The sequence below is a fragment of the Carettochelys insculpta genome, chromosome 1 (assembly GCF_033958435.1).
Source record: "Carettochelys insculpta isolate YL-2023 chromosome 1, ASM3395843v1, whole genome shotgun sequence".
Classification (NCBI taxonomy): Eukaryota; Metazoa; Chordata; order Testudines; family Carettochelyidae; genus Carettochelys; species Carettochelys insculpta.
Window position 1 is genome coordinate 286,305,543 of NC_134137.1, and position 22,103 is coordinate 286,327,645.

At 45.2% G+C, this 22,103-nt stretch overlaps 1 protein-coding gene across 1 annotated transcript in view; it reads left to right on the forward strand.

Annotated features, from left to right (window-relative positions):
* Positions 1-14,571, forward strand: part of GRIN2B (glutamate ionotropic receptor NMDA type subunit 2B) — a 259,391-nt gene extending 244,820 nt beyond the window's left edge. The window contains exons 10-12 of the mRNA XM_074983934.1: positions 6,327-6,514; positions 9,661-9,899; positions 12,673-14,571. Of these exons, the coding sequence (XP_074840035.1) occupies positions 6,327-6,514; positions 9,661-9,899; positions 12,673-14,571 (2,326 nt within the window). The remainder of the gene's footprint in view (positions 1-6,326; positions 6,515-9,660; positions 9,900-12,672) is intronic.
* The last annotated feature ends 7,532 nt before the right edge of the window (positions 14,572-22,103 follow it).

The window sequence follows — 22,103 nt, forward strand, 5'->3', positions numbered from 1 at the left end:
TTGCAGCTGGTTTTGTTAGTTTTCCTCTACCGTGTAAAAGTGCTTGTTGTTTGTCTGCAAGAATATTTGAGGGCAAAAAAAAAAAATTGTAAAAGCTTGTTAGGGCCCAGAGCCTCATCTTGCAAGCTGCTTTGTGCAAATAGAGCGTTATGCAGAGCTGCTTGCAGGGTGGAGTCAAAGTTTGCTCTGAAAGTGTTTGTACAATCATTCCAAAGTGTCTTTGATTTCCTTCTTACTGTTTTACAAAAGACGAAATCAGCCAGGGAGCAGAAGCAATGCCATGTGACTTGACTGGCAAGGCACATACTCGTCTGGGAATAAAATGGAAGGCATGTAGTTGAAGCAAACAGTTTGGAGGTGACCCATAGGCTACAAAATCTTTGCCTAAAGTGCCGGCCAGTGTTTTTCAATTATGAACAGATCTGTGAAAATCAGAGTCTCTTCACAGATTTTTTTGGCGAACAGAAGGGAAACATTAACTGAAAAAGAATTGCTTGGAACAATTTGCTTAGTTCTAGCAGTCACTGTGCTCCCTTCTGAGAGCTAGGTGGAAGTCACAGACTTGCCAGTTGGGGTGAGGGGGAGGAGATGCAAGGGGGGCAGTCGCTCTGGGGCCCAGCATTTCAAAGAGAAGCACAGTGTGTGTCGGGGGTGGGGGGTGTCAGCACCGCAATTCGAAAAGTGCTGAGGGCTGACTGCTTGCAACCCCACCCACTCTTTTTCCCCTTGGCCCTGCCTCTTCTGGGGGCACGGGGCCAGGCCCCTCTCCCACCTTGCCCTGAGGCCCCTGTTGGTTAGCAGCTCGCTGGGCAGCCATATTTAGTTTGCAGGTTTCTGTTCCATATGAGTAAGACCCCCAGTTGCTAAACTTTCTTCTAGTTTTCAGGGCCTCATCCTGTGTAAAAAAGATTCTTGTACCTGGAGCCTCACCCTGGCTTGCCAGGCCCTGCACCTTTTGTTAAGGTGCATTCTGAAACACTCGTGGATGTTCAGCCAATGTAATTATTAGATTGACAAAAAACATTCCAACTTATTTGCCAGGCTCAGAGGTGCGCAACCCATTACAAATGACTGTGCTGTTTCTGGATTCCATCCTGGAAATATTCACATCAGGCGAGACATCATCTAGAAAATACATATAGCCTGAGATGGATGTCATCGTAGAAATGTACTCGTTCAGGAGAGATGTTGTCTCTGACACATAGGTGCTCCAAGGTAGACTTTGCCTTAAACAGGCACATGAATGGGATGCTTGCCACCCTGGAAATCTCCTTAGAGTGGTTTAGAATGCTGCCATGGTGGTGAAGTGTATGTAAGAAATGGAACGTCTTTTGCCATCTGTAAAAAGTGATTTTTTTCATATTTAGTGGTAGGATTTATTCATCATCTATATAATTATTTGGAAGACCCAAATTCCTGGTCAGGTATTTTCCTTAGTTGCACCCCTTCATACCTGCCCCACAAAAAATTATTTTACTGGGATTGAGAGGGACTCTTTATAGACCGGTCCACTACATGCCATCTCCAGACTGTATCCACTCAATTGTGTAATTATTTAGCCTCACTGTTGGTGATTCCTCTGAGTCCATACTGAACTCATTTCTCTTTGTTCAGCTAGCAAGGCGCTGTAACACTAACGTTACTGTCCTCATGGTAAGACGTAAGATTGATGTCCTAACCACTTGTCACAATTAAAGATTCCATGGGATTTTTCACAGTAACACAGGAGTTAAACCTATGGTTCCAACCAAATCTAACCAGAATCGTTTCATTCTGATTTGCTGAATTCTTTGTTGTGAAAGGCACTATAGAAATTTAAGATAGTATTAAGCACGCACAACTCCCTTCTGTTTCCTCTTTGTTCAACCTTGATGCTGTAGTAGACTTCTCTTCCGAAGTTCTTTTCACACTGCCTAATTAGAGATTATGCTGGATGTCATGGAGAGAGAGAGAGAGAGAGAGAGAGAGCGATATGGACACTTATGTAGTCCAACTGAAATCCAAAAAAAAATCTTATTTCAGATTTCAGTTCCTGTTGAAGGCTATGTCTATACTACAGCATAAAGTCAATTTTAAGGCACTTAGCTTGATTTTATAGTGTGACTGTCTTCACTGCAAATACCATTAAGTCTATTTTAAGGGATGCTAAGGTCAACTTTTTCACGTCAGCTCTCCAAGGTGGCATAACGCAAAGTTCAAATTGAAAAGGTTGAATTAATGCTAGTGTGGAAACAGCGTTACTTTAAATCAATTTTATTGCCCTCCAGAGGTGTCTCACAGGTATCCCACAATGCCCCACAGGTGTCAGTTCTGTTTGCTTTCACCTCCACTGCTCTCCAGGTGCACAGGAAGTAGGTAACAGGAAGCCTGGGAATTTGAATTCATTTTCTGTCTGACCAGTGTGGATAGCACACCTAGGAGCCATCCATCACATCTATCCATCTAGCCATCATGACTATTCAGGGTTCTCAGGATAACAAAAGAGCTGCAGCATGGAGCCACAGTGAGATCCTGGATCTCATTTCTGTGTGGGGTGAAGAATCAGTGATGAGCAGACTGTAAGTCAGCAAGCAAAAAGCGGACATTTATGACGAGATTTCATGGGACACAATCAAGAATGCTTATGCCTGGGACACTCAGCAATGCTGGGTCAAAATAAAGGAGCTGAGGCAGAGCTATCACAAAGTGAGAGAAGTCAGTGGGCAATCTGGGTCATCTCCCTAGCCATGTCACTATTACGAGCAGCCAGGCACCATTCTTGGGAGGGACCCAACAATGCTCCCTGAGGCTAACAGGGATTCTTCAGCAGACTGTCCTCAGGACTCTGGTGGGAGCTGAGCGCAGGAGCAAGAGGTCAATGTAGAGGAGGATGCTGATGTTCAGTAGGCACTCGATGAAGCTCCGAGTTCTTCATCACCTTCAACCTCTATCCAGTCCCCTCATTGACACCTGAAACTCCAGTGTCCAGCAATCGTGCGGAGTGCTCTTCTGGTGAGTATTGTTTTAGAATGCTACAAGCGGGTTTTGGCTAGGTTGGGGTATAGGCTTACTTCTGTGAAGCTCATTTTTTAAACTGCTACAAGCGGATTGTGGCTCAGACACAGTGAATCTATGACCGTTAGAACACGTTGTTAATATTTCTGGGGATAGAGCAACCTAGCCTCATGGTACCACACAGCATTCTGGCAAATTTTCCAACCATGTGTGCATATAGTAAGAGCATGTTTTCTTTTTCACTCTCTGTTCTTTTTAAGAGGCTGATGTCTCTTTTGGCAGCCTAGAAGAAGCAAGGAAAGTTTCATTAGAGTTTTTCGCACTGCTCTCTGTCTCTTTAAACTTCCCAGGACAACCCTGCCACACCATATGGCTGGCGGGCTCTCTGTCTTCCCACTCTGCATGGCTGGCAGGCTCCTCTGGCCTTCTTCCCTCCCAGCATGCTGCATTGAAAATTGGCTTTTGATGCTTTAAATGGCTTTTCCCTTGCACAGGATTTATGAGAAGCCACTGAGAAAGTTTTTTCCACACTTTACAGTTTACAGAGAAGACCCCCACCACCACCCGCAGCCCACCATGCATCTAGCGGGCTCAAACCCTCCTCCCCACCATGTGGCTGCTGGCTTGTGTGGACCCTGCCCTTCACCATTCTTTAGCCAACAAGATCTTACCATGTCTGCAATTAAATGGTCTGGATAACTAATAGCTTCTGTTCCGCAGAGGTTGATTCATTGTCATTCTTAAGAAGCCAAAAGTGGCCATGGAAAACAAAAGTTGAAGTGATTGTCAGAGACCCATGCATTCTATGTGTAAGTGCTTTGTGTCACATTTAAAAATTGTACCTAAATTTTGACCTTCACTGTCTTCAACAGGCAGCGTGAGTGGGAGAGACAAAGTTGCTGCAAGGAGGTGAAAGAAAAGATCCAAACAGGACCTCATCCTGCAACAACTTGAAAAGACGGACAGGGGGCAAGCCAAAGCCACCACTGACAGGAGGTGGACCTATCAGTGGTGGCAAATGATATTCCAGTGCAGGACCGAGGACTTGGCAGAGCTCCTGCAGGCTGTCAGGGAGCAAACCAAGGTCCTGCATTCCATGCTGGAGCTGCAGAGGGACATCCACAATGGGACTCATTATGTGGCCTCCACACCCTGTTGCCTCACCTCTTCTCAGTATGGCTCAACCCCCCACTCCACCATTGAAGTCCCCAGATGCGGAGGGTAGGTGGAGGGCAAAGACAGTCTCTCGCTCCATGCTGAGGATCTCTCCACACTGCAAAAGGCTCACACTCCACTACATGTAATACCAGGATTCCCTTCTTTTTCTTACCTACCCCTTAATCCTCCCCCCTCTAAATAAAAAGAATGGTTTTGTGAAAACCACAGTGTTGTTCATTGGTTCACATGGGTAGGATGCAATTGGAGGTGCCTTTTTAAAGGTCAAACATACATCATTGTGGGGGTTTGGGGGTGGTATCATGGTAGTTAAATGTAGCAGATTCTTGTGATTGTCCACTTATTCATAAACCTATTTTTCAAAGCCTCTCTGATTGCTGTTGCTTCTGCATGTGTATTGGTGAATGCCTTTGTGTTTGGCTGTGCATAAGCACTGCCCAAGGCATCTGCCTCTGCAACCCTGTCTGGCATGAACTTTTTCCTCTTTGATTCATAAATGTTATGCAGAATAGAGCACACTGCAATTACAGTGCAGATGTTGGTTTGGCAAGAGTCCAAACAGGTCAGAAGGCACCTGAATCTGGCTTTGAAATGGCCAAAGGCACATTCCACCATCATTCTGCACTTGCTCAGCCTGTAGCTGAAGCACTCCTTGCTGTGGTCCAGGAAGCCTGTGTATAGCTTCATGAGCCAAGGGAGCAGAGGGTAAGCAGGGTCACCCAGTATCACTCATCTTCACATCGCCAGTCTTGATGTTCTGTTCTGGAAAATTTTCTGTTCTGTTCTATGCTCCCATCCAGGAGCTTTCTGTACAGACTGGAATTTCTAAAGATGTGTGCATCATGAACCTTTCCCAATCATCCTACGCAGATGTCAGTGAAATGACTTTTGTGATTCACCAATGCCTGCAACACCATGGAGAAGTACCCCTTGCGGTTTACGTACTCTGAGGCCAGGTGGTCCAGAGCCAGGACGGGGATGTTCATTCCATCTACCTCCCCACTGCAGTTAGGAAACCCCATTGCAACAAAGCCCTACACTATGTCCTGCACATTTCCCAGAGTAACAGTCTTCCATATCAGACAGGCACAGATTGCATTGGCTACCTGCCTCACCATGGCCCCCACTGTACATCTGCCCACCCCGAATTGATTTCCTACTGACCTGTAGCTGTTGGGTGTTGCAAACTTCTATAGAGCAATTGCCACTCACCTGTGAACTGTCAAAACAGGTCTCATTCTGGTATCGCTCTGCTTCAGGGCAGGGGACAGCAAATCGCAAAGTTTCATGAAAGTGGCCTTGCGCATGTGTAAGTTCTGCAGCCACTGCTGGTCATCCCAGACCTCCAAAATGATGTGGTCCCACCACTGTGTGCTGGTTTGAAGACTCCAGAACTGATGCTCCACTGCAAGCAACATATCCAGGGCAGCCAGCAGCTCTGCATTCCTACTCTCCAGTTCTTGAATATCATCATCCGAATCATCCACATCCACTTCCTCACGCTGGCTTGATTTAATAAAATACTGCATGACACTTCATAAAGTGCCATAACACCCTGTGCAATGACTCTGAGCTATTCAGGGTCCATGCTAACCCTGTGCAGCAGCATGAGCCAGGGGCAGGCTTTTGGATAATGGCCCCAAAATAGCGCAACATTCCTTGGGCCACCCACTTGTTTTTCAGTGGTGAAGGTGGAGGCGGCATTGTGCTCTGGGATGATATCAGACACCCACAAGCACTTGCAGTACATTTTTCCCATAAGTCACTTGCACAAAACACCAGAATGCAATGGGGCAAAAGGCACTGTGGGATAGATACCCACCATGCATTGCTGACGTAGTCAAACTTAGGTAAGACAATGGAGACACGCTATGTTGACTTTCTGGACATTTGTGGATATACATCTTTGACTTTATAAAACCAAGTGGTAAAAAGTTGACTTCAGTAAGTTCAACTTTATTTCAAAGTGTGGACATAGGCAAAGGTATAGGAGGCAACATATAGCATTCTTTCTGGACAGGTTCCTCCCATCCTTTGTTAGTCAAAGACACTGATCTTTGCATCAGCAGTTCCTTTCTTTTACATGCAATGCTTTGAACACACACAACATCTTATTTTTTTTCACTCTATTCTCCCTCTTCCTTGCACCGATGCAGGAAATTGGATGCATTCATTTATGATGCTGCGGTGCTGAACTACATGGCTGGCAGAGACGAAGGCTGCAAGCTGGTGACGATTGGTAGTGGGAAGGTTTTTGCCTCTACTGGCTATGGCATTGCCATCCAAAAGGACTCGGGCTGGAAGCGTCAGGTAGATCTTGCCATCCTGCAGCTTTTTGGTGATGGTAAGTGGGCTGTGCAAAGGGGTTTGGTTTCCTCTCCACTTTCCAAGTCCTGGCTGTGTGGACATGGGGTTCCCTCCCTGGTTCTAACATTTTAGACTTGGTGGACAGTGCAAGGGTAGTGAAAAGCCATATTAGGAGAGAGATGGGCCTGGAAAGTTCTATGCTTTATGCAGGTTAATAACAGCTTCAGCGGTAACTGGAAAAGGTGCAAAGGTTTAATGAGAATTAAGCTCCCAAGCATTCACACATGTATTTGAAGTTTATCTGAACATCTTCATTCTGGAAATTTTCTGAGAACTGGCTTTTCCTTGCCAGATTTTTTTTTCTTTTGTACTTCTTGGTTTATCCATAATCAGAAATAAAAGTGACAATGGAGGTTTCAGCTTCATCCGGCATTCCCATGTTTTCCAGACAGAACCAAGCTGTGTTGCACCCACGTGATCAATAATTAACCATGCCTGGAGGAAGGAGTGCACTAAACTTTCTTGAACATAAAAATAAGTTTTAAAAAGGTTTGGAATTTAAGTATACATTTTGTAGAGGAAGAGCTGGTTGGCTTTTATAGTAAATAAGGTGGTTTGCTTCTGTCTTAAGTGCAGGTGTGGGCAATAAGTGACCCACAGGAGAGATGCAGTTTACCAGGGTTAGCCCATGGCAGGACATCCACACTTTACTTACCTGTGCATCTGCAGGTATGGCCACTTGCAGCTCCCATTGGCATGGATCGCTGTTCCCAGCCAATGAGAGCTGCATGAAGCAGTGTCTTGGTCTGTGCCACTTCCTGCAGCTTCCACTGGCTGGGAATGGCGAACCATGAGCAATGGGAGCTGCAGGTAGCTACACCTGTGGATAAGCAGGCGAATAAAGTGCCAGTGGCCCACCCCATCTTAGTGGATAAAATACTGCCACTTTAAAGGTGTGGTGGATTGTTGATGGGATTGGATCTGCTTTCTTGATAGACTATTCAGCTTTTTTGTTCTCTTTCACCCCGCTCCTTTCTGGATACACTTTTTAGGATATGAAGAATGATCTTTCTGTGTAAATGAATAGAAAGACTAAAATCAGAAAAAGCTTTGGTGTACTAAATACAGGAAGAACACAAACATTGTTGTAGGTTAGCAGAACAATGGGCTATCAGTTTGGTGAAGGAGTGATGTGCATACCATAGGGCCATCCCCAACCCAAAGCTGAGTGGGAGTGACTAATGCCAGTCCTGCATGGTATGGCCCAGGTAGTCCCCACAGGAAAGACAGAGTGCCACCTCTGCCATTTGACTCACCTCAATGGGCCACCTAGCCCGTGGGCCAGTATGCCATGCAGTTCTCTGCTCCTAGCAGTCCTGCATGTCTAGCGCTAGCTCTGTCCCTGTAAATGGTCACATACATCTTCCCCCACCCTGCAAACCCAAGGGGTGGGGGTGGGGGCAAAGGATCAGGTACTGGCTGTGCCATAGCAATTCAGCCCATCTGCAAGATTGGAGCAACTCGCTTCTGAGGAAGTCTTGGTTATGCAATAATGGAAATGGGGCAAAGACAGATGTTGTTACTGGTAAGGCATGACTGGAAAAATGTGCACACCCTTGTACCAGAGGATTCTTCCTCCAACAGTGACCAGTACTTAATAGCTCACAGGGATGGAAAAAATCCCATAATGCCTCTAACTGTGCAATATGATACTATACGAAAGGGCAGAATTTCTCTCCTCCTGTCTGAATGTCTGATCGTGAGAAGTATGAGTAACTCTCACCTTCCCCAGCAGCGTGAAAATCATTCCCAAGGCAGAGTCTCTGTCTTTGAATCCCACTATAGGCTCTGAACGTCCTGTACCAGGGATGAGTGAGCAATAAAATTAAGCTAGGAAATATTTATTGTTACTTGGTATATTTTGGCAATAATTTAGGCTGATTAGACATTTGAAATTTTGACAAATTTGACAAAACTGAAAAAAAAATCAAATCAAAACTACTGGAATCAATTTCATGAAAGTGTCAATCTCTTTTTGACCAGCTACAGAGTTGACTGAAAATTTGAAAAATACAAAATTTCAATGAAAAATTTCATCAACATTTTGAATTTCACACTAAAAGATTTTCATAAACATTTTGGTTCATTTTTGGTCTGTGCTAGCTAGTAGTAACTCTTTTCTTTCCTAGCCCAAAACATAACAAAACATGTCAACTTTTTCTTTCAATCTTGTCTAAGAGCCAGTTTACAAAAACACATAGTACAGTAATATGAAATGTTACAATTCTTATGTATTATAGTTTCTTTTCTGAATCTGTTAAGTATCTTTACTTCTCCAGTAAGTAAATGTTTAAGTATTTCCATTTGATATCTCAGGCTATATTTCTTGCTAGTGCAAACATTTAAATTGATAAAAGTTTCAGTGAACTGTTTGGAACTAAATACTGGAAGTTGTCCCTCACAATTCTTAGAAAATGAAAATGGAATCTTCCCAAAATAAAGTAAATGCCATGACAAAAGTTATGGAATAGATAAACCCTTTAGGTAGTTTATTTACTTGGGTATATACTCAACTGGCCTGGTGACAGGAAGTATTACGGAGCTGGCATCTGGCCTACTTCACCCAGCCAATGGGAAACCAGCTCAGCTCATCCAGCCAGTTGGTAACTTCCTCATTATTCATCAAGTGATCTGGCTCGTCTAGCCCTCCGTGTATGCAGTGCTGGGAACCGAAAGGTCCATAACCAAATGCCATGTTCAAATTTGAACAGTCTTGCCAGAAAACCTAGGTATAACTTGATATCACAGTGGGTGAACTGGTGTGGAACGTCTTCAGTATCTCATTATAGAACTTCTGGTAGCATGGTGGGTGTCCTGTGATACTGCTTTTTGTCACCAAGGTTGGGTTATGGCAGATTCTTGTCCTGTTACCTCTGCTCTGTTTAATTTAATGGACTTTTACTGCTTTGCAATGCCGTATCCTGCTACAAGTGCTAGTTAGGATGTTATATGGACAGAGTCCCACCATAACCAGGCAGCTGGTGTGAAAACTGGGCTCAGCCATTGGAAAAGTCCTATCAGCTCAGCCTCTACTAACCCGGTCCGCTTCTTGTCCAGTCTCTCAACTAATACAGGATTGACTCAACTTTCTCACTTTCTGTCTGTCTGTCTGTTGCTTTCCAGGGGAGATGGAGGAGCTGGAAGCCCTCTGGCTGACTGGAATTTGTCATAATGAAAAGAATGAGGTAATGAGCAGCCAGCTGGACATAGATAACATGGCAGGCGTCTTCTATATGCTGGGGGCAGCCATGGCCCTCAGCCTTATCACCTTCATCTGTGAGCATCTCTTCTACTGGCAGTTCCGCCACTGCTTTATAGGCATCTGCTCTGGCAAGCCTGGCATGGTCTTCTCCATCAGCAGGGTGAGTGCATTCAGAAAATGAAAGGAACAGTGCGGAGATTCAGTGAGACAGTTTCAGAGTATGAGAACAGGAGAGTCCTACTGGATTCTTCTGGCCATCCCTGTTACATGAAAATATCATAGGACTGTCATCTCCAGCATGTTATCCAGCATTTTGTCCACTCTGGATTTCAATGTTACAAGGGTTGCCATCTCTTCCCTTAGGAGAACTGCATTTTCCTCACAGAATTTCATTATGTTTGGTTTCTGTTGGTGTCAGGTAACGGTGAACCAATCGTGAAAATGAGAAACAATATAAAGAGACATTAATATAACTTTTCTGTCCCTCCAAATTTGTTTGAAAGGATGATAAGTTCTTGGAGGAAAGTTTATGGCAGCTCTTCTCCATTAACCAATTTTCCTTTGGTTTTAGTTATTACCCCAGACTTAAATTGTCCTGGATGTTGGAGTGATTCAGGTAATTCCATGAGAAATCAGCACTGTCTTCGGATTGTTTTGAGCAGTCATAAGTCCCTACCCAAAATTTGTACTGTGACCAACACACATGCTGCTGCAAAGAAAGTTCAGTCACTTGGCCTTAGCATTCAGTGCAAAACCTACCTTTAAGGAGACTCTTCAAAGGGGAATATTTATATCTAAATGAGCTTGTCCAGCTAGTCTTTTCTTTGTGATCTCTCTTCTAGTCTTGTAGCAACGTGTGCTCCATTTAGAGATTTGTCTCTTCTTCCTGCTTCAGGCTTTTCCTTCTGCTCCCTTCTGCAGTGAGGTTGTAGTTCTGTGTTTTTGACTTCACCATCCCTGTAACATTAAAGTGGTTGTATGATGGGCGCAACACTGTTTGGGGGAATCAGATCGCTCAGTTGAGTAGGCAATAGGGGATACAAAGTTTTGTTTTGTTTTTTTATATCAGGAGTCCTTAGTTGGAGATAAGGTAGGGGAATGAGATGGGTCAGGAAATTATTAACTGAATACAGATCGCTTTTCTTCTTTTCCTTACCTGTATAAATGCGGATCTGATTGGTGGTGACTGAATATCATTAACCTGGTGGTTGAGTGACCTATGTGACAATAAAAAGAGCCTTGGTGGTCACTCCACTTTATAATACACTGAAGTGCACTTCATATTTGACATTAAAGGGACTCCAGTATGGTAGTCTTAAGGAGGCAAAGAACGAATGAGTCATGGAGCCTGAACACTCTGCTCTCACTTTTAGAAGTGGTCCTTCTGCATCATGGCGGAGATGGTCTGGTTGGGGGAACATGAAGCAATCTTGCACTGCAGCTATCCAATTGTAGCTGAATTGAGGATTTCACTTTCCAAGGATGCCAGTCTGATTCCTGTCATCAATGCTAAATTGAACTTGGAAAGTAATTAAAGAAATTGATTGTATCATAGTCTGCCAAACACTAAAGAGCTAAATACCCATTCATCAGTTCTCTTCTTTCTCAGCATTTTCTAATCTGTGATGATGACTAATGTATCCAAATAGATGACATTAGAAGCTTTCTCTTTTTTAACCAGTCCCCAGCCTGGCTGATTCCTTGATGTTCAAGAGTCAATTTCAGGGCAAAACCAGACTATCCTCAACTCCACATATCCACACAGAAATTCAGTGCTTGGCCTGTTCTGAGGAGGCTGTTCTCACAGGCATTATCTGTGGTATCTTGAGAGCCAATGAGCTGCTTGCTGCATTCAAGAAACTCCCATTAACATTAAGGAGCTTTGCTTGTATTCGGCAGAGGAGATAGTTCTGCCCTTGGAATTAATGGCTTTGGAAGGGGACCCTTTTTGTGTGAGAGACTGATTCCTTCTACCTCAAATAAGTGGACATCTTCCCAAATGGATACTATCATTTAATATTTAATCAATGTATATACATTAGAATAATCCCCAGAGGTCTCAATGGTCACTAGTGCCCTATTGTGCAAGGCACCATCCCTTAGTGAGGGTATGTCTACATTATGTGGAAGATCAGCTTGGTCAGGGTCGATCTTCTGGGGTTTGATTTTGTGCGCCTGGTGAGGACACACAAAATCGAATTACCTGGGGTTGACAGTCGACTCAGTATTGCAAGGAGTAAAGGAAGCCGTCAGGAGAGTTTCTCTTGTCGACCTCCCTCTGAGGACAGATAGGTAAGTCAATTAGAGATAAGTTGATTCTAGCTACACAATGCTGTAGCTGGAATTGCATATCTGCAATCGACTTTAATGTCTAGTTGTAGTCCTGGCCTGAGAGAAGTTCCTGCCTGGGAGAAATTATAATAAAAACAGGCAAGATAAACAACTGAAGTGTTGTTATTCCCATATAATAACTGAGTCATAGATAGGCTAAGTGACTTGTCCATGGTCCCAGTGGCAGTCTGTGACAGAGCTGAGAGCAGAACCCAGATTTTTTTGTGTCTCTATTCAGTACCTTAATACAGGACTATCCTTCCTCTCTAAAGTGTTCTACTGATAAAAGAGGACAAATGAGAACGAAGAAGAGATGGGGAGGAAGTAAGGGGGAGTAAAACAGAGGAAGCAAGAAAAGGAGAAGGAAAGAACAGAAGGTGGCAGGAGGATACAGACAGAAAGAATACTCAGGATTGATAGATGCAGATTTGATCTCATTTCACAGTGATGCAAGATTGGGAAACTCCAGATCCCATGCTAGAACAAACCGTTTTCTCTGTTTCCCTGACCCAGACTTACCTTAACTCAATTCTTCCAGTCCTGTGTCTTATTTCTGCCCATCTGCAGAAGCACTCACTTCTGTCTCCTCCATTTCATTTCAGGGTATCTACAGCTGCATTCATGGAGTGGCCATTGAGGAGCGCCAGTCAGCGACAAACTCCCCCACCGCCACCATGAACAACACCCACTCCAACATCTTGCGCTTGCTCCGCACAGCCAAGAACATGGCCAACCTGTCAGGTGTCAATGGCTCACCGCAGAGTGCCCTGGACTTCATCCGCCGTGAATCCTCGGTCTACGATATTTCTGAGCACCGCCGCAGCTTCACCCACTCCGACTGCAAGTCTTATAACAACCCACCCTGTGAGGAGAACCTCTTCAGTGACTACATTAGTGAAGTAGAACGGACTTTTGGCAACCTCCAACTGAAAGACAGCAATGTGTATCAGGACCATTACCACCATCACCATCGACCCCACAGCATTGGCAGTACCAGCTCCATTGATGGACTGTATGACTGTGACAACCCACCCTTCTCCGCTCAGCCCAGGTCCATTAGTAAGAAGCCACTGGACATTGGTCTGCCACCTTCCAAGCATAGTCAGCTAGGTGACCTTTATGGCAAGTTCTCCTTTAAGAGTGATCGCTACAGTGGTGGAGGGGGCCACGATGACTTGATCCGCTCAGATGTCTCCGACATTTCCACTCACACGGTGACCTATGGCAACATCGAAGGCAATGCTGCCAAGCGGCGGAAACAGCAGTATAAGGACAGTCTGAAGAAACGTCCTGCCTCAGCCAAATCGCGGCGCGAGTTTGATGAGATTGAGCTGGCCTACCGCAGGCGCCCACCCCGCTCCCCTGACCACAAGCGCTATTTTAGGGACAAGGAAGGGCTACGGGACTTTTACCTGGACCAGTTCCGGACCAAGGAGAACTCACCACACTGGGAGCATGTGGACCTGACAGATATTTACAAAGAGCGGGGAGACGAGTTCAAGCGTGATGCAGTAGGGGGAGGAGGGTCCTGCACTAATAGGGCCCACCACAAGCATGGGTCAGCGGACTTTGGAGGAGCCAATGACCACAAGCACGGTGTTGTGAGTGGAGTGCCAGCACCATGGGAGAAGAACCTGACCAATCTAGACTGGGAAGACCGGCCAGGGGCTAATTTCTGCCGTAGTTGCCCATCTAAATTGCACAACTATACCCCAACAGTGGTGGGGCAGAACTCCACCCGCCAGCCCTGCATCCGGTGTGAGGCCTGCAAGAAGGCAGGAAACCTCTATGACATCAGTGAGGACAACTCTCTCCAAGAGCTGGACCAGCCGCCTGCCCCAGTGCCAGTGACGACCAGTGCCACCTCCTCCAAGTATCCTCAGAGCCCTTCCAACTCTGCCTCCAAGGGGCAGAAGAAGAATCGCAACAAGCTCCGCCGGCAGCACTCCTATGACACCTTTGTGGACCTGCAGAAGGAAGAGTCATCCCTGGCCCCCCGCAGTGTGAGCCTGAAGGACAAGGGTCGCTTTTTGGAGGGGAGCCCCTATGCCCACATGTTTGACGTGTCATCCAGCGAGACCGCTTTTGCCAACAACAAGTCCTCAGCGCCCGCCACCAGCCACCACCACCACAACAACCCCGGTAGCAGCGGATACATGCTCAGCAAGTCACTCTACCCTGACCGAGTCACGCAAAACCCTTTCATCCCCACTTTTGGGGATGACCAATGCTTGCTTCACGGCAGCAAATCCTATTTCTTCAGGCAGCCTGTGGTGGCAGGTGGGCCCAAAGCTAGGCCAGACTTCCGCGCCATTGTCACCACCAACAAGCCAGTGGTTTCAGCCCTTCATGGGGCTGTGCCAGCCCGTTTCCAGAAGGACATCTGTATAGGGAACCAGTCCAACCCCTGTGTGCCTAACAACAAAAACCCCAGGGCTTTCAATGGCTCCAGCAACGGGCATGTTTATGAGAAACTCTCCAGTATTGAGTCTGATGTCTGAGTGAGGGGAAGCGTGTGGGGAGCAGGGGAGAAAGTGGAGTGTGGGTGGGCAGGATGGAGTTAGGCCCGGTGCCCATTTGCTACTCTCCTGGTTCTTTGTGGAACACTGGAGTTCTGAGTTCTATCTCGGGCTGCACTGGTGACAAGTGCCACCTCTTTCTTTCCCCACATCCTTTATCTCTTTCCATTTTCCCCCTCCCTCCTTCCTCTTCCGTTCCTGGTCATCACACTTCTGCTGACATAGGAGTTGGGTATGCCAGGTCGAGAAGAAGGCACGTGTTTGGGCTGAGGCAGGGGAAGGTGCATGGGCGGAGATGTGACCATATTGTTTCATTTTTTTCAAACTCCAAACAGCGAAGGGATACGCATGTACATGCGTGATGGGAGGAGAGAGCAGAAGAGGTGAAATGGACGCAAAGGAATAATGCTCTATCAGGCAATTTTTCCTAAAACTGTTTGAAAAAAAGATTGAATACATGGGTAAAATGAAGGGGACATAACATGGGATTGACTTGACGCACTTCCATGCTGGTTATATTGAGGTTCTCTTTAATTTTTTTTTTTTTCATGAAGACTATGGGGGTTTAGGGCTGAAATATGTGTTTGCATATAAACTGAGAGATTTATACTGAGATTACTGGAATAATTTTCTGGAGATGGAAACTGTGACTTGTATGCAGGACTGGGCTGCAGGAGAGAGAGGGAAGGTTATTGGAACTGGGGTGAGAAAGCAACACGGGGGTTAGGTAGGCCGGGAGATGACCTTGGCTGCAGTAAAACAAAAGAAGTTTGGGGAGGGGAGGTGAGGTCTAGCTTGTTCATAGCAATTAACTCATTGTTAATTCTGACATAATTAATTCATGGAAATAGTTTACAAGGTGAATTGGCTTGTAGGTGGGTATATACAATCATACTATACTTGACATGGCTGCAGCAAAAATGAAATAAAACTGCTATTGAGAGTTGGTGTTCTGATAATGGACCCAACAGAACAAAAGACTGAAAAGCTGAGGAACAGGCAAAGAGCGTCAGGGTGTGGGCATACAGAGATGGAGAGCTGTCACTCTGCCACTTCAGGAGATGTCAACTTTGTTTTGGCCAATGTGGAAGCAGAAGGGCAGGTCCAGAAGGGGCCTGATCCCTCCTTCCTCGCCCTCTGCCGGGCAGAAAGAAACACATTACAAGACAGCACAAGGTTTTTCCTGCTGATGGTGGTAAAGTGTTCTGAGTGTGGCTTTGAGGGAAAAGGAGGCATGAGGACAACGTGTGAGCATAGCAGCAGCAGGGGGACTGTTTAAATGCCTACTTGCATAGCTAAGCAGGTACTTGCACATTTCCTGAATACAGGCTTATGTTTGCTGTTGGCTATGGCATGGAAACATGTGGCTTGTCTTCTGGGGGGCAGGTGCTAATGCCATAAATAAATTACTATAGAACAGGTTTGATGAACTCTGAAGACTAGAGGTGGAAGGGCGGGGAGAGAGAGCGAGATTGTGTATATGTGTCTGGGGGGTGGGGATGAGTGAGGGGCGGGAGGCCTAGCACCCGTGCTAAACTGGAATAGCCTAAAGGTGTAGTCTCAGCTTTCCCAGTGTGCACGGTATCAGTAAAAGTGTTTTTCTTTCCATTGTATCATTTTAGATGCAAAATTAATTAAGCTAATGGAAGTGGTGATGGGAGTGCAGTGCAGCCCTCCCTTTTCATGGGTCTTCTTGAACAGGAGGGACTGAGGTGGGACCCTAGGTCAGTGCCTCCCATCCCAAAATTCATGGCAAGTCCCTACTTTTTCCGTGGTTTTGGCCTATTGTTCTGCCAGCCTTTGTTCGCACAAAGGATGGTTTAAAAAGCTCCTCATTTAACTGGGGTGGCACTTGGGACTGACCCAAAACAGGATGGCAGCCATTTTTTTCAAGCAACATTTCCTATAGCTCAGACACCCTCTCTGCCCTCACACTCCTCACTGCACCTCCAGGTGATTTTATCTTGCTACCTTTCCTTTTTCTTAAGCCAACAGAAGACCTCAGTTGTTTTTAAAGCTGGGGCTGGGGGCTGAAAAGTCTTATGGTGTGAGGAGAGAGTGGGTAGGGTGGGAGCTGTGTTTAGATTTCATTAAGGTAATCATTGAGGAATGAGTGGAAGGGTCATTGAAATGCCACACCTGGTATTAGGGGAAGGGAACTGCCTATTCCTTCCCTCTCCTCCCGTGAAAAGAAAAGCCAAATGAACTAACCTAGCGATCTGCAATCCAGAATACGAGGCAACTGGTCAGAGCCCACTGCCAGTGGCCACCAAGAAGGCATTCATTTCGTTTGTAAATATTTGTTTTTTCTATTGCATTTTGTATAAATTGATGTTTCTCTTCTTGTGAAAATTCAGGTCGTGGGGCAACCAGGGTGGGAGGGAGGATGGGGAGAGGTTGTTTTTGTTTTGTTTGTTTTCTACAACTTTTCAGGCTGTGTTTTTGGCAGCGGTTTCCGCAGGTCGAGGCCGTGGGAGTGGGAGTGAAAGAGAAAATCATGTGCACTGTGTTCCTCCCCATTCCCACCCGTCACCTTTATCTTCATGAGCTGAAGATGCTGGCACATGACCTTGCTCCTTGCCAGCAGAGTTTTCGTGCCATGGTGGGAGCTCCCCATCTCCCTTATTTAATTATAAACTCTGTTCCAGTATCCGTCTGTGGAATTTGGGCTTCAAGACGTGGTGCCATCATGATAGTGAAGGGGGTGACCCACTGATCTGAGTGTTCAGTTTGGGTCCATCTCCCAACACAATAGAGACGTCTCCAGCGTGACTTTAGAAATCTTGGGGCTGGGAGAGCTTTCAAGGTTTCTGATACTTCGCAAGATTCTTGTTTGGCCGCTCGCAAGAGTAATATATCTTGATGGTTATTTCCGTATTTTCCCCTCATCTTATTAGCAGCTGGAAGCAGGAAGTTCAAAGGTGATGCTGGGAGGGAACTAAACTGAAAAAGAAAAAAAATAAGTCAATTGAACTATTTCAAACCTCTTCAAAGGTTCAGATTTTGTGTTTTGGGCAACGTTTTGGTATTGTTCTTATTTTCTCAGAACTGGTTTACTCTGTTCCTAGTTCCAGGGACTGGCAGATAATGGTTTTCCATTGTAATTAGACTGAGCATTTACACTGTCTAGCACTGCTAATGATCAAAGTGCTTTGCAAACATTAAGCATGCAATGAGGCATGTGAGTGCCTCCACTGAGGACAACTGGACATGCAGGACTGGCAACACCAAATTGGACTGTTGGTCATCCTACAGAAGTCTGGTAGCTTGCTTCTAACTGCATCAGATCAGACCATTAGTCCACCTAGTTAAACCTTTCTCTTGCAAATTTCCTTTTCTGGTTGCTTATTTTTATTTTAGTTCCATGGGTGAGAACATCTGGGGAAGTAGGTGGGGTGGGTTTTTGGGGGGCAAAGAAAAGTGATTTGATTAACACTATTATGAGTTTAGGATTTTAAATTCAGTGTTATTTCATTGTAGGTAATCAAGTGATGCAGACATGTTATGTTAGCAGCAGGTTCTCTCACTGCTAGAACACATGAGGCTGAGTGCCTAGCCTTCCAAAAAAGCACGGCCTTTCATACCAAAGCCCAACAAATTTTTACATTCCCTTTCCACCACCTCCCTCTCTCTTTTTCTTCCCCTTAGTGAAAAACAATATGTTCTGGGATGTTATATGCGATCATTTAACACCTCAAAGTCTCGGGCTACTGAAAGAGTGAGGTTCAGGTTGAAGGGCAGAAGTCACTGGAGCACAGATTTTATGATGAGTTGCACTCTGTGTTTTCAGTCTACCTGTAAGGATATGGAACCTCCAGCCATGTGTTTGCCATGTTCAACTCCATCTGAGCCCCAGTCATGGTTCCTTGAAAGATGTTCTAATACTTTCATCATCCTTCTTCTTCTGGAGCAGTGCAAGTGTGTTTGTGTAGCACTGAAGAAGAATGGGTGGCGAGCGAATGTTGCTAAAAAATCAGAACTATCCCATAGAAGATGCAGGGCATCTGGCAGCCAAACTTTCCAAGTTTTGCAGCTTTGCATGATACCTTGTTGGAGTAGTCACACTGGTTTTCCAAAACAGTGTAACACAATACATGATGAAGTAACAATACTCCATCACCTACTACATCCCAGCATAATAAAACACTCTGTGGGTCTGATATCAGGCCATAACACATTGCCTCACAAATATACAGACAAGCTTCAGTCAGCACTCACTATTACTCCCCTCAAACAAATGCATCTCCATCTTTGACAAAAACATAGCCCCCATATTTTGGGCACTGGACTACCCAGATGGCTTTGGACTGCTCAGCAATTCTCCAGTATAAATTCCGTTAGGTAGTTATTTTAATTCTCCCTATATGTGGTGAGGAAGATTCTCCCATTATATCCTAAAAGAATGTATGGTTTGATGGTGAAGACATAGTTGCCAGGATGGGTCATTTTGCTTCACAGCTCTCCAGCATGCACATAAAAGTTGACCTCCCACTAGTAAGCATCTTGAATAGAGTCCCTTTTATCCTAGGGTTTCTCCTCATAATGATGGTACCCTCAAGAGAGAGCAAAGATGCGGTACTGGTGACAGGTTCAGATATCTTGCAGGCAAGACTTTATTTTAGAGCTTTCTATAAAGCATGGCGTGCTCTCTGACACCCATTGTTTACTAATAGATGTAAGCAAGCCTGAAAAAATGGCCAGTGATCAGACTAAGGCCTGTCACCTACCCTTTGCTCCAATCAAGCCAATCTGGGGAGGGGTTTACATTTCCCCGCATAGATTTGGCTACCAGACAAGGGGAAACTATAGGGACAGTGCTGCTGAGGAGACTTTGGGCTGACCATCTGCAGTGGGAGTCCTAGCATGTACATGTGAAGTTACTTCCTCTACTCAAGTTAGAGGCATGGAAAAGCCTTGGGCCCAATTATACAATTGGTGGCAGATGTATGATTCAGGTTGAAGACCTTGGGAGTTTTGTGCTTCAAATTTGCTGCGTGGTCAGGCTCATGGGTTGCCGACTACAAATGGAGAAGGATTCAAAACCATGACACACTGCATCTTCCATAAGTCCCTGCTGCTGGTCTCACAGGGAAAGTCCAAGAGGAACACACTTACCATGCTGCTGGATGCTGCAGGGCAAATCAAGAAAGAAACTAGAGGGACCCCAGCTGTGTCCCTGCAAGGGCTTATTTCCACTTTGCAGCCAAATAGACTTCCAAGCCATATATCTCCACCTCACTCATACACAAGAATCCCTTCCCAAAAGAAAGGTTGGGATTCAGACTGGCTCAGAAGCAATCCCACAATTATTGTTTCATCTTCATCACATGCTGTCTGGAATTCATCAGAGCTAATCAGTATGAACATGGGTATCTCCCAGAAAAACAAGATCACTTTTAAATGGGCTTTGAGTCCCCTCTCCATTTCTGGAGCATGCTAAATTCCTTCCCTTAACCACATTGTCTGGGCAAATTCTCACACTTTTTGGTGGTTACAAACAGCAGTATGGACATGGAAATAATTTGGGATTATTAGTGATGCCCAGTAAATGGAAAATTGATACCATCACTGTGTATCATGGGAAACAGAAGTCACGAACTTAAATTCCAAAAGCACAGTTCTCTACCCACTGAGGTAAAGAAGAACTTGCATTAGCCATCGGTAGTTGTAAAGCTTTTAATCTGTATTTACAGGTTTCCCACCATTCAAAATTGAAACAGCTAATGCTGATTAACTCTTGAGAAAGTCTGAAATTCCATCCCTTAGGGACTGGGATACACGCGCACACACACTCATGCACACACACACACACGTAAGGCATGCAAAGGAAATAATATGCATGTGAGCAGACCTGACATAAATTAGCAGGAGGCAGTGGTGTGTGTGCACACCCAAACACCCAAAGCCAGTACGCTGCAGTATGCTTTGTGAGTCTTTCTGTCCTAAGATACATCTTCTCAGTGTAGGAACAATGTGACCTTTCCTGATGTTTTGCTGGTAATTATTTACTTAATGTATTCATTTTGTGACTTTTATATCATCTGCTTCCTTGACTGCAGTATCATGTATAAATATATATATACATATGTAGATATATACAGAAGCTAATTCAAGCCACTATATTCAGGTTGGGGAAGAGGGCAATTTTTATATATGTACAGTATTTCCTTGTTACACAACGGCATGATGGGCTGGGGGGGTGGGGTGAGGAAGCTGACTTCTAAATTGTGGTTTTTCTTGGTATGTGGTGTTTGAAGTTGTTTCAGTGGCTGCTTTTGCTGGTTTGGAAAGTTTAGCTGGATGTTATATGTGTGTGTGTGTTAAGAAAGGGACCCAAGGTAGGGGAGACTTAGGGTTGGGGGTGGGGTAGGATAGGGTGTTAATAATTTACTGTATTAGAAGATGTGTTGGTTGTTTAGATACTGTTTGTCTGAGGCAAAGGGCTGTTTCCTTTCCTAGGTGACTTACTGCTTTTGTCTGGTTGCTTTCTCTTCTCTGGTCCCTGTTGTCTTTCTGGAATGTTAGTAGAACCCATTGTTGCTATGACCTTGTCTCTGCTGGAATCTTTCTCTGGGCCTTCACTTTTTTCCATACCCACTTCTCCGCAGTCCTCTCTTCTTTATTGCCCTCCCAGATCCCTTTGGGATGTGGGCCTGCACCATCCTGTGTCCACTCGACACTAGTCGACCCATTTCCATTTTCTCTTCATGCAGTTCCTGGCTACTTTACGCTATTCCCTTTAGAATCTCTCTGTCTGCCTCTGAATCCACCTCTTATCCAGGTGTGCAAATCTTCCAGAGCTTTACTACCTCATCTCTCTGATCTCATGTCCGTCTGCTTCCCAGTACTCAGCCCATTCCTCCAAACCTGTCTCTGTGTTTCTTTGCTCCTAACCTCTCATCCTCAATATTTGCTCCCTGTGGTCCTCTGGTTATTATCTTATTTCTCTGTCATCTTCATGTAATCCTACAGTTGGAGGGTAGAGGCACTTGAGCGGGCCACTCTGTCTCTGATGTGGCTGCCCATTCTCATGGGAAATTTCTAGCCCTCCAACTCTCTCTTTTCTTTTTTTAAGCAGATGATATTTAGCAGCGATATCAGCCTTACTTGCACTTTTACCCACCTTGTGTTCAGCCCGTGAATACCCCTGAAGGAAAACATGAGCAGTGTGGTAAATTTGCCAGTGCAAGGAACCTGATGAAGCCATTTTTTAACTTGGAGAGTCATGAGAGGTAGTCTAGAAAACTCCCGTCCTTGACAGCTGCTTGTTAAGTGCACAGGAGGGTGGAGGTGCTCCAATAAACCATTTCAGTTGACTGACTTTGAACATGAATCTCTCTGTCATGCTTCTTGATGTGAACCCAGGAAGGACTGTTGAGATGTGGTGCTTTGTTTTAGCAGTGTTTACTGCCTTGTGTAGTCTGTGGGAAGCCACTGGCTTTTTTGGTGAGTGCATGGTTATATGCCATACTGTGTGAATAGGAAAGGATGGCATTGAGGACTGGGTCCCCCTC